This window comes from Nylanderia fulva, unplaced genomic scaffold, assembly GCF_048542155.1.
Source record: "Nylanderia fulva isolate GAGA-0341 unplaced genomic scaffold, ASM4854215v1 Scaffold33, whole genome shotgun sequence".
In the NCBI taxonomy this organism is placed as follows: domain Eukaryota; kingdom Metazoa; phylum Arthropoda; class Insecta; order Hymenoptera; family Formicidae; genus Nylanderia; species Nylanderia fulva.
In genome coordinates this window covers 2,499,031-2,512,731 of record NW_028190400.1, presented here as the reverse complement: position 1 = coordinate 2,512,731, position 13,701 = coordinate 2,499,031, and the positions used below count along the sequence as shown (strand labels likewise).

The following is a 13,701-nucleotide window of genomic DNA, read 5'->3' as shown; positions in this document are numbered from 1 at the left end:
TAAATAAAAATTGGTAACAACAAAATGCCAAAACTTTTTTAAATGCAATATATTTAAAAAATGATATATGTATATATTTTATATTCGTTTTCCTTCTTCGAGCTTCATATATATATGAAGCTCGAAGAAGGAAAACGAATATAAAATTTCAATTTTAATTAATGGTATTCCTTTCTCGTCTATAAAATTTGCTCTGATTTAATATATTACGACATTAAATCCTTCAAATCAATTATGATCGCGGTCGGGCGTGATCAAATTTGTCAGTCTATGTTTAGTTATTACTAGGCATTGCCCGCGTCATACTCGTGAAATACGATGATAAGATCCGTTTCCATCACGTTATGGTTATGTCAAGGTGTCTTCAGACTCTGTAAATTGCGTTACCTGAAGTTTGATGGATAATCCCGGACGACACGATACTAATCACGTTACTGGTTTGATATCAAAGCCGATTGCACTTTCTGTGTTCATGTATATAGGAAGGATGTGTCGATGCACTGAGCGCGGCGTAGCAGTTGATCGCAAAGAGTACGATAATGCTTTGAAACGCCGGGTACACGCGTCCTGTGGCTCGTTTCCTAAGGGATATAAACTTCCCGTTCCGCGGCAATTCCAACCAATTTACTATTCATGCTGCTTCGATGTACGCTTAGCCGCGGGCTGTTGTGATACGGGCAGCCAATCAAAAACTCTCGTCGGAACAACCGACCGGCTAGCCGTCGATGCAACAAGCAGAAACCTCTACTCTCTACAGCCTAAAGCGAGGATGGATGGTTGGAAAATACACGAGGAAAGGATATACAAGAGGAGAGACTAGAATGGGTGGGAGAGGAGGTACGGAGAGAGAGAGAGAGAGAGAGAACCATATCGGACGCTTGTTGGTTGGTAGTTTCGTTTGTTGACGTTTTATCAGGTTTCTGTAGTATACATATGTTTAAATGTATACAACAATGTATACTTAACAGGGCGTACCGCCCAGGGGAGGAAAGAGAAGAGTACTTTACTCGACCCTTGAGCTATAAAAGTAATTATCGGTAGTTAACGATTTAACGTACGCCATGCCAGCTCTTGCTGGACGCAGTTGTAAATCATATGGGATGGATAGAATAGGTTGCGGAGAAAATCATGAAAGCGGGACACCTTTAATTGAAATCAAATTGGTCTTTGATTTCACGTAGCTTCATCAAACCGTGACAGTTTGACAAAGAGCTAACCAATGGGATATCAGTCGCTGGCATACGCTGTCAGTGTGCGCGTTCGTTTCCCATTCTCCGATAATTGATAAAAAGATTCGCCGCGGGGGACATTGCCTCGTATTTGGCAATTAAAGGGAATCGTTCAGTTTTTGTTTTCCCTTAGACGTTACGCTACGCTACATAAAACAAGATTATATTACTTAAAAGCAATATTCTCTATAATAGTTTTTCATCATTTTTAATCTTGGAACGCGCAGAAGAGATAGTTTCCCCGGGTCTGTACCAAAAGCCACACGTATTCACCCGTCCGACAGCCTGTCCCACTCTAGAGTGAGTGAGTTTAAGATCACCGTGTAATTTAATACGGAGCACAGTCGAGTACTTCTACGAGGACTCGACGAGTTGTTGGAGATTTCCGTCTAAACTCTCAGCTCCCCTCGATTGTGAGAAACCTAACCGACAACAGCCACGTAATAGAAGCCCCCGACGAGCGGCAACGCGTTAAGGTCCACGCCACGGCGCGATAAGAGGCACCCTCGTTCCAGCTTAAGGCCGCCGTATATAGGCGATATATAGATGAAGGGTGAATTTAAAGGGGCTGGCCGACTTCTCGACTCTCTCGCAGCTGGCCGCCTTAACTGCGGAACCACCTGCAAGTAGACAATCCGTAGCATCGACCGACGGCACGCATACGACGTATGTTTGTACGTACGTACGTTGTTGCTTCGCCGGCGGTGCCGGAAAATCCATCGCGATCTCCCCATCTAGCACGGGGGCATACTTGCGCACTTCAGCGTCGGGAAGCGTGCCGTGTGTTTCCACACAACACGACTCGACAATTTAACCCATGCAAACGGACTGGCGCTGCTTATTCGATGCCTGCACGTCGCTCCTGACGGATTAGCCTTCCGATGTGTTAAGATTGCCTTTCGGTACGACACATTGCTCGCAATTTCCGAGCGTTCGTGACGCACCGACGGATTCCGCGCTATCGCTTTGACAACGTTCGAAATAACGAGATATGAATATTAGATGGATATTTACGTGGCGTAATGCGATATATCGATGCGCATAATAATTACGCCAATCTCTATTTCGTTTTACAGCTTGGATGTATATTATTATTAAGTATCTCGTTTAAACGAGAATGCGCATATATAGATACTCATTTCCGTATTTTTCTCACATATATAGTATGTATATACATACATATATGTCGATGAAAATTTTGAACGTTAATGGGGAAATTTGTAAAATTTGATCGTGTTGAAGTGAAATCGAGGATATTTGATTATTAGAGAATTCCGTTCTTGTTTTATAATTCACATCTTCCATTACGAGGTATATATATTCAAATATTAGTATAAAATTTCTAAATGTGCATAAGTATACAAATGAAATTACAAATGATCGTGTCAGGAGAGAAATTATAATGACATTATATATTTCAAATTAGCAATTACATTGGAAATTGCATTTGTAATATCTATTTAATTTATTTTACGTAGCATTCATATATAACACTATCTTCTATTAATTTTGGTATTTATTCGATAATAATATTTTGCTTTCCGTGTATTTAGTAAATGTAAAAATTCTTTTGTATTTTGAATGATATTTTGATTTACATATATTGTTTGTCTGGCTAAAAATTAATCAGCACGTTTTTATTTTATTTTTCTGTTATTATATTGCAATGCATAATCTCTGCAATGCGTGACCTCTAATGTACATTATTGAAATGTATAAGCCGTGCATTTAGCTTACGAAAACTTTATGCGCGGTGCGTGCATTTTGCGTTATTTAATAATGGGACAGGTAGTAATCATATAAAATGGGTACGCATATTAATATAGATTTCATGTTTGGCTCTTATTTACTGAGATTTCCATAATAAAATGTAGCGGTGAGCAGGATGCAATTATTTTTTGTTTTTACAAATATATTTAAATACGAGAATTTTGTATATCGATGCACGAAATTCCAATGTAATTCTTCTGTATGTTTTACGTAGTAATTATTCACATTTTACTAGGAAATGTCAAGCTTTATAAAATAAATATTTTTGCAATATGATAAATATATGTTGCCCTTTGAAATAAGAGAAGTGAATGTAAAATATTTTTGATAGCAAAAATAGATGACAATTTTCCTGTTATTGGAGTGCGAAAATTTTATGTGAAAGTTATGAAAAAGTTATGAAAATATAAAATTTATTCGATTTGGATACGCGAGTGCCACATTTATCGTGATGTATCATGTCGTCAAAATAATATGTTTATATACATATGTATATATACGTCATCGTTTCGTTTGGTGCCTTCGCAAGGTTCGACCCTACGTACGATCCGACGTCGGTGGCGATACAAACTTTCGACATTAACCCGCGCCCAAGTTTGTCCTTTCACACGCCAGCAATCATATTTTTGCCTGACCGCAAAATTATCTAATTGCCACGGCTATAAAATATTGGCCCAGTTGCCGGATAACTTTGAGACTCAGTCAAATTAAATGCTGGCACGACCAAACTGTTCCCTAATTTTCTTTCCGTTTTTTTTTCTATGATGTTATAACCAAGAATTGATATTACCCACACTAGATCTCCTTGCTATTGGCTCTGCTTCTCATTTATAAGATAAATATACGACAGAAACTCGAGGATTCCTCTTCCTAACGTATCGTGTCCATGTTCGCGCGCGATGCAAATAAATTGTCGATTTCGTTTGTTTATTCGCGTGATAGCTGTCTTGTCGATGTTTGTCGAAGTATATATATATATAATCCAAGCTTCGATACACACAGTCGCCGAAACGTCTTCCCGTTTCGTCCTTTTGGGTATGCAGATCAGCTTTGACACGGTGGTTATGGTGAAACCGCGCTTTGGATTTGCAGATGAGAGTTGGCACAACCAAACTGAAATGTTGTTGGAAAGATACTGAAGTGAAGCGCAGAGAAAAGTACGGGGCGGCCATATAAACTCCACCGTGTAATTCAGCCGAGTAAAACACTAGCCGATAAACTTGCACTCGGGACTTCTGTTTTCTTTGAATGCGGTTTACCGTGGATGCGTTCCGCGCGTTGTAGTTTTGGGCTTCATGCCTCCCGATATTTTCCGCGGCGTTATTTTTCTTTTATTCTCCGCTCAAACTTATTTACCCGTCTAAGCTTTTGATATCATATTTTATCGCAGGCGGGCGAGTTCACGCATTGTTCGCTCCATATTCCGGTACGTATTACGGTAAATTGTATATGCGTCGCTTGATATTCGTCATAAAATATGATGCACGAAAAAGGAGGCAATTTAATTAAACGTGGTTTTATCGTCATAATCTTTACATTAATGGTTTTTTATACGAGTATCTATGATATACAGAAATGCATGATTGCAATACAATAAAGAACAAATAATATATATATATATATTTGTAATTTATAATTTGTAGTTTACATACCAAAATTTGAATTTTAAGTTTAAATAAAAATCTTAATGTGATATATGTATATTAATTATAGCAATTTATTAATTAAAAATTAAACAATTATTTTTTAGATAAAATCTAGAAGTGTCAATGTAACGCGATATTATTGTTTTCTGTTTTAAAAATATTCAGTTACTTTATTACAACATTAAATTATTTCAAAAAAATATTTATGAAATATTTTTTATTACAATACAATATAATTTTGCTTCAGAATATTAAGATATACAACATATTCTTTGCTCAGTTACAGGTTTTTTTTTATAAAGAGATAGTTTATTATAATTTTAGGGAATGTCGTCGAGATATTTTCCACGTCAAAGCGTTATGTCATGCTTATAGATATATGCATTTTCTTTTCAAGGAACCATTTTTCCGAAAATATGAAACTTTTCTATCTAAAAATCTTAGGTTGCCGTTGTGCATTATAGGCAAAGTTCTTTCACAAATAATTCCACGCAGAATACTTTAATAACTCTCAAAAAATCTTTAATGACATAACTTAGCAAGAATAATTTAGTGTAATCAAAATGTTCTATTAATTTACACTAAGGAAATATATCGCGAATATCATCGTTAAATTACATATAAAAAAAGCTTTATATTAAATAAATTGATCGAAATTTAAATATATGAATTGGGATACATATACTTAATAATGTATGTAATTAAATATGTAGTCGAAAATACATGTACATAAACTAAAACACACATAAATTAAAAAATTTAAATAACATTTTCTTTCTATACTGTTATATAATTGTTATGTATTTTGAAACACGACAAATTTATCTATCACTTATTTAATTTTAAAATTTACAATTTATTATATAGAATTGGTTATGCACTAAAAGTTATGCCACTTTGCGTGTTGTTAACTTTTGTAAAGCAGTTGCAAGAAATTACTATTCAATACTACGACGCAAATAGACGATGTTATAAGAAATAGTGACTTTGAAGTGTGCAAATCGATGTCACGAGTACATCTCAGTACATGTAGTGAGTTGAACACGATTGGCTATCGATACAATACAAGAATTTGCCTGAAGCGTGCCAAGTCGTTCACTCGAAGCTCGAGAGTTTTGTTAGAGTTCGTAAGATCGCCAATAAGATTTTATATATTTTCACACGAATGACATAGTATTTCTTTACTTGATGTACATAAACAATATATTAAAAATAATTTATTAAAAAGTTGTAGGTTTGGATAAAAAATAATTCAAAATAAATATAAATTTAACGTATAAGACGGGCAACAAGAGCCAAATCGCGGATGACAATGCGTTATCCTAACGAAACTAAATAATTTTTCGTTAGAATTAAATACCGGTGCACAAGGCACCAAATTTTTACTTGGACACGGCCAAGATTTTAAATATGAAATAATCTCATATTTTGAGATTTAATTTTAATACCCCTTTAACCCCCCTACGGAAAATAAATAAATGAATGCAAGAGAAAAATATAGATCCGAAAATCGCTGAATCGGGAATCGAACCCGAGACCTTTCGCTTGCCGGGCGACTGCTCTTCCAGCTGAGCTATTCAGATCCTTTCGATTCTATACTTTTCTCTGTTATATATATTAATGTTGGTAAACAAACGCATTTTTTAAGCCAGCGTGTATCAAATATAAGAGTTTTAACAAGGCTCTGTAATATAAATATAAATTTAACGTATAAGACGGGCAACAAGAGCCAAATCGCGGATGACAATGCGTTATCCTAACGAAACTAAATAATTTTTCGTTAGAAAGGATCTGAATAGCTCAGCTGGAAGAGCAGTCGCCCGGCAAGCGAAAGGTCTCGGGTTCGATTCCCGATTCAGCGATTTTCGGATCTATATTTTTCTCTTGCATTCATTTATTTATTTTCCGTAGGGGGGTTAAAGGGGTATTGAAATTAAATCTCAAAATATGAGATTATTTCATATTTAAAATCTTGGCCGTGTCCAAGTAAAAATTTGGTGCCTTGTGCACCGGTATTTAATTCTAACGAAAAATTATTTAGTTTCGTTAGGATAACGCATTGTCATCCGCGATTTGGCTCTTGTTGCCCGTCTTATACGTTAAATTTATATTTATATTACAGAGCCTTGTTAAAACTCTTATATTCAAAATAAATAAATGAAAAAATTTTAAACATACATATATGAGTGGTAATTTTTAAATAGATAATTATTTAAGTATTTAAAAAAAAAAATATGTGCGTTGAAAGATTTTTAAATATTTTATGATCGTAAAAGCCAGATTGAAAGACATTTAATGTAATTAAAGAGAGCTCAAGTTTTTCGAGATTACTTGCTAATTAAATTTGAAATCCAATTTGGTGAATCGATACTGAAATATTGCTTTAAATAATCGTTAATCATAGCTGGTGATTGCTGGAAAAAATAAAACTAAGCTCGGAGAATTGATTAAATCAAATATTTTTATTGTATAATATTTACTTGCATTTATGCAATTTACTTACAAATATGTAAAAATGTTTAAGCGATTTAAAATACGAGTGCGTTTTCTATGCGTGTGTATAATTTTATTACTTTAGTCGAAAGAATTTTTAAATTATTCACGTAAAATCGAGAGATATTCTCTTTTGTATTCTACATTAATTTAATTAGAAGAAGCATAGATACAAACTTAATTAGAAATTTGCCTTTATCATGAATTTCTTAATCTTAGCATAGAAGAATTTTAAGAGTTTGAAATAATAATAAATTTTTAAATTATACGCGCGCGCGCGTTTGATTTAATTACGCATGATTTTATTGCAAAATCTCAGATAACTAGATTCGGTCACAAAGTTAGAGAAAAAGTGAAAGTTTATAAATTAAAAAGTAACTTTTGCACACGTGGCCGCGTTTTTTAATCGCGGGAACGTATATATTATATTCGCACTAGGGACTGTCACGAGCGCTGGATGTTTACGACGGGGAAGAAAACGAACAAGGTGAATTTCTTTAAGATCATTATTTTCTCTTATGAGAGATTTAGGGTACGTCCGTCGGGGAATATTAACCGCGTAAAGGTGGCCAGCAAGAAAGTACTTTCTGCGAATTTGGCCTATGCAAATACGGGTGAACAATTCGGGTAGGTCGAGTTTGCAAGCCCTCGTCTAGTGAAAAAGTTTGGACGCCTCGCGACGAATACTAATTAAAGACTTGCGGAATGAAATTAGTTAGCCGAGGGGTCGGGGGAAGGTGACTCTCGAGGATGGACGATGGAGTCCTCGACTCGGCGCGACGAAGAGCCGCTTATGATAATATAATAATACTTACTTGGGGCCTCTCAGAGTGTGCTACCTCCAAGCTCATTATGCGTTTAGTTCATAACTTCAATTGGATTCTTACTATCCCTACTGAGAGAGCCAAGGCTTTCATCTTGCCGTTGTCTCAAACCATCCTAATTATACAAGTAATTACTATCGCGAAAAAGAACATTTCAACTCTCATTCATTGGCCACAATGATGTTGCATAAGCAAGACGCGGTTCATTTCTTTTTAGAATTTAAATGTTTTATCGGAAATATTTAATTAAAATTTATCATTATATATGGTATTATAATTTTTTTTCAGAAAATGTAAATTTTTATTATTGTGTTTCAAAATATATTCATCAATTCTCTTTTGTTAAAATCGCATTTGATTATCTGCATTTGGTACGTTATTCGAAAGAGCGATTTACGATTTATCGCTAGGCAACGCATTTTCGAAAAAGAGAGAGAAGAAAATATTTGTTGATCCCCATCGCGCTGCGGGAAATTTTCACAGAGTTCATACTGTCGCTTGCCGGGCTTTAAAATCAATCTCAGTACTCTGGGAACATGATAGTCCGATGCGAGTAGAACTTCTTCCTTCCTCCACCTTCGGTCCATTGAAAAAAGGCACTTGAGTCCATCTCAAGGTATCGATTAACAAACACTCGAACAGCTAGCGTTGCCTTTGTAGAGTCCGCTTTGCAGAGTAACCGCTCGTGGTAAAGCCGTTTCGAGCTTTCCTGAATGGCACAGTGAAAGCTTTCTGTGCGAACGACTCACCGAGTGTTGCACAAGAGGCGGACCTTTCGAACTCCACAGAATAACGCGACCGTGCGCATCCATTTGTGCGCGGTAGAATTTCGCCGACCTAATCGAATTCCGGTTGCGTCGGCGAAATTTCCGCATTCGCGACCGACGAACGCGATATTTAATTTAGCAGCCCCGGTTTGGTATTCATGACGGGGCATGTCGTGGACGTAAATATTACGCTTTGACGAAGTACTTTGGAAATATCTATCGACCCTTTGATTTTCTTTTCCGAAAACTGCACCGTTACAGTATTCTATCCGCTAGACTGATTTCGACTTGTCGGAATTACTTCCAGCTTATGTCAAAAACTTGTACTTAACAAACTTTTTTTATTATTTTTTTCTTTTTTTAGAAATGTGTCTGAAACTCTTACCGTCAAGTCATAATCGTTCTCGCGTTTTCTGCATTTCGCTTATTGATAATAATCTATTCGTAGCAATTATGGCTTTCGTTATACTATATTTTTCGCTCTCTAACTACTGTAAAATTTCAGAAAATAAGACGGTGAAATAAGAAACCTACCGTGAAACCTACTCGTTTTAGATGAAAGATTGCGTAACACGTGTAATACACATTGATTTGCGCTTTGTAACGACAATTGAATACTTTCATCTGCTATAGCAAGGAAACCATTTATCACGATAGTAATCATGCATTATACGCTACACTCTTATATGCAACAAAACGCTCGGTCATGGGAATACGAAGGTACTTACCTTCGGATTTAGGTGCGGGAGGTTTGCGAGTGGCCCAATTTGTCCGAATACTTCTGCCACCCAACCATTGGCCGTTCATGTTACCGATGGCGCTTTCTGCTTCCTGAAAAAAATAATAACAAGAAAAATTAACATTTTCTACAGCAAATTCTAAAAGCAAAGTTTATATACTAAAAACAAAAAATCTGGCAATTTTGTTAATTACTAAATATAAGAAAGTTGCATAAATTTCAATATTAAGTTTATTAAATTTTGCGTTTATTTATTTATTTATTTTTTTTAATCTTATATTCTCCTTTCTTTTTTGTAATGTTGTTCTATAGCTTTCTATAGCGGAATATTTTCCTTTTTATAGTAGCTTTACCAACAGATTGAATTTCATTCGGTTTCTATGTGTGTTACTGTATTATTCATTAATTCAATTTTTACAGTCAAAGTTGTTGATTTTTACGAAGAACGTTTATATGGAAGGATATACATATATGAAAAGATATATGAAAAGCTATTTTTGTATATAATGCGATATGTTTATTTTATTTTATAATATCGTTTCATTTAATGTATAAAATACGAGTACATAGATTCATACAGTTACAGTTAACATTTGCAAAATTCTTAAGCAATACTTTATATTAAAAAATCTGCAATACAAAACAGAATAGATATAAGAACGAAGTTTGATAATTGACAAATTGCATAAAATTCGCGTAATGCAATTAATGTAAATTCCACAATAAGTAATAATTATTTTATAATATCGTTTCATTTAATGTATAAAATACGAGTACATAGATTCATACAGTTACAGTTAACATTTGCAAAATTCTTAAGCAGTACTTTATATTAAAAAATCTGCAATACAAAACAGAATAGATATAAGAACGAAGTTTGATAATTGACAAATTGCATAAAATTCGCGTAATGCAATTAATGTAAATTCCACAATAAGTAATAATTGTGCGAATTATGTGAGATAGGAAGTTGGTGTGTATTTACGTATTACGGAATGCTTCTAAGGAATTTTACTGAGTTGCGAATGAAAATACGCGATGCGCCGTGCAGTGTCTCTGCAAAAGCTCCTTTATTGTCTCTCGCAACGTCTATAACAACAATTGCGAGCCGTCGTAAGAACCACGATGGCGTTCTCGGGAGGAGATAGGGCCGCATTCACACGCAAAACCGCGGATAAAACCAACAGGTATGTTGACGTCAATATTATCCACGACTTATTGTTGATTCAGCCGCGGTATCCCGTTAACGTGGCCCTCGATCCAGGTCAACTTAATATACGTTTTGAAATTTTATTCGCTCGACTGCACTTTTGATTCCCCGGATTTTCGCGCAACCGCTCCGGGCGATCCGGAACATTTTCCATCGCGACGTTAGATTTCCTTCTGGGCGACGGGATGAGATCGCCTTTGGGCGAGAGGGAAGAACGTATAGCATAGATTTTTTCGCGAACTACACACATATATATATATATATATATATATGTATATTCGCGCGATCTCTATAACGTTTTATAATTTTATGACATAACGGAGCTTATCGCCTGTACTCAAGCTGGCTATCCATTACGCGATTATACGAAGAACAGGACGAAATTGATTTACCGAAACTCGCGTAAAGGTGAAGGTGTCGAATTGCTGTTCGGTGACTGATATTTGCAACGCGCTGGCGTTCGTGTAAGGGAAATATATATATATATATATATGATGTGACACGACCACGTCATCGGTTGCAACGTTCGAAACTGGCGCGAGACGTCGTGACGACGATATGCGGACTTCAGAGAGAGAGAGAGAGAGAGAGAGAGAGAGAAAGGATAGAGATCTAAAAATTTTCTCGACGCGAGAGCAACTCCCCGAAAAAGTTTACTGTTCGAAAAGCTCTTCGAGTGTACGTACATAGTAGAGAGACGAAGGAAGGATACATCTCTCCCTCTAACCCTTCTCTACGATCTTCTCCCCTGCGTCTTTCCAGCTTCCATGCAGCAGCAATCTCTCTCTAGCTCCTGCCGCCTCTACTCTCAACCATTTGCGCCATTTGGGGAGTCCTCGGCTTTGCCTTTGCCTCATCTCCAGCCGTTACTTTCTTCCACGGCTACACTTCAGCCAGCGACTTTCTGCGCTTTTCTCTTTCTCTCCTTGCACTGTCCTTATTCCTCGCGGCCGTTCGCGTTTTTCCCTCTGGATAAAGTATTTCCGATTCAAATTTCCATTCTAGATATGTGATGCGGCGCATTCGCGCGGTTAGCCTAGATAGAGCCAGGCGACCGAACGCCTCGTTCTAAGCCGATTCTAAACTTCGGTCGATATCCCCGACGCCTCTTCGACCCGCAACCCCTGAAAACCACCGCTGTTTGCCCCCTTTCGTCCAGCGTGACCAGGGCGTTTACGTGATACCAGAAGTGCCACCGCTGACTAGCCGCTTGCCGTCTCTCACCCCTCGCGCTTTCGAACTGTCCAAGCACCCATCAAATCGAATTTCTTCCGCAGCCGGTGGTGCTATAGACAGTCGGGAGCGCCGCGCGCACCGACACCCAGCTGTTTGACACGCATTATTAAGTCATGTCCGGATACCATGTGCATTACGATCCACTGGATTACGTGGCCTTAACGAAACTTCTTTCCTTATCAAACAAGTCCGACACCGCGGGTTGACTTACGTCTTTATTTTACTATTAAATTTTCATTATTTTTCAAATTTTGTCATTGAAATTCTAATTTCACTAGAAATATGAGCATTCATAAATTGCGATATGCGTATGAATTGGATTAGTTAATATTTTTAAGTATTTTTCATATATATCTTATTTAAGCAATCATATAGGTATTGTAATTTCGTAAAAAAATATTATTAATTAGTCCGCGATTCGATAATTTTTATTAAAATTTTTGAATAATATAAATGATATATTTAAATGGTATAAATTAATTTAAATAATTGTAGGATATATATTTTGCTTGGCACAATTATTTGATATTGATTTTCGAAAAAAATAAATAGCAAAATGACAAGCAATATTTCTTTGTACGTTATTATTACATAAGCAGTAATGTTTAAAATTATTTATTTAATTTATAAATGCAATCCAACTAACGTTTCACATTTTACAATTTTTAATAAAAGCTATATGACTCTATGATCAAATAAAAATATGACTTGTTGTTTCAAACATTCATCGATTCGATATATATCATATCTATATTGCGTCAGAAAATAAAGACTATTTATTTACACGGTTGTACGTGTATATTCAATAACGTGGTCGTTATGCATCCGGTATTTTGACGGTAACCGTAAATAAAATAATGCAGACGATGCTAATCAATGCGTCGTAATGATGCTGTAATTGCTTTTGTTTATATACCCAAGAATACATAAATCTATACGCACGGTGATGTGCTTTTGTGTGTTTAAGGTCGTAAATTATAATAGCGCGCGCGCGATTTATTGATCACATGCTAAAGCAACAAAAGTTGACAGTAACCAGAGCGACTGAGAATTAACATAAGTGTACCATAAGTATACTGACCATTATACACAAACTAGTAATAAGGACGCGCATATAATTCTCTTTCTCTCTTTTTTCTCTTTTTCACTCTTTTGAATTAAATAATGGCCTACGCATTTAAATAGATGCGACATTGCACTACATATCTGTTTCTGACATAACGTTTTACTTATACATACATTTCCCTCGGAAATTACAAATCTTGATTTTTATGCATTCAATTAGGACTGTTCGTGTTGAACTGTATTTGATGATTTAAATTTATTGTTAGCGTATTTCGTCTTTTAATTTTGACATAAGTATTTAATTTAATTTATTTTGACATTATATTGCGACTTTTTATTAGAATTTTTATTTATATTTATTTAATTATTATAATGATTATTGCGCACTGAAGAAGACTGAGTACAGATCGAAACGTTTGTAACTGGTTTATTTGAAATTAAAGTTTTTTTCAAGATTATAATAATTTTTTAATTGCTCGTTACACATGGCCTCATATTATTTAATAATTTATTATTGTGGTTGATTTTTATCGTTACCTTAGCAGAAAATGAAAAAAATCATCAAAATTAATTTGCAAGATAAAGAAAAAAAAACATTTTTTCAAAATAAAAAAGTAACGAAGAATTAAAAGTCTATTTGTAAAGCTATATTGAGAAAACTGTTGCCAATATATATTGATGCATTATTACTTGTTAGATAAACGCATTGTATATAGATGCAC

General features: G+C 35.5%; 1 protein-coding gene across 8 annotated transcripts in view; it reads right to left on the bottom strand.

Moving 5' to 3' along the window:
* The window catches only part of LOC114941244 (cytotoxic granule associated RNA binding protein TIA1), a 482,662-nt gene that overhangs the window by 40,866 nt on the left and 428,095 nt on the right, over nucleotides 1-13,701 (bottom strand). For all 8 annotated transcript variants that reach the window (XM_085484970.1, XM_085484974.1, XM_085484972.1 and 5 more), the window contains one exon: nucleotides 9,458-9,560. In XM_085484970.1, coding sequence (XP_085341096.1) covers nucleotides 9,458-9,560 — 103 coding nt within the window. The remainder of the gene's footprint in view (nucleotides 1-9,457; nucleotides 9,561-13,701) is intronic.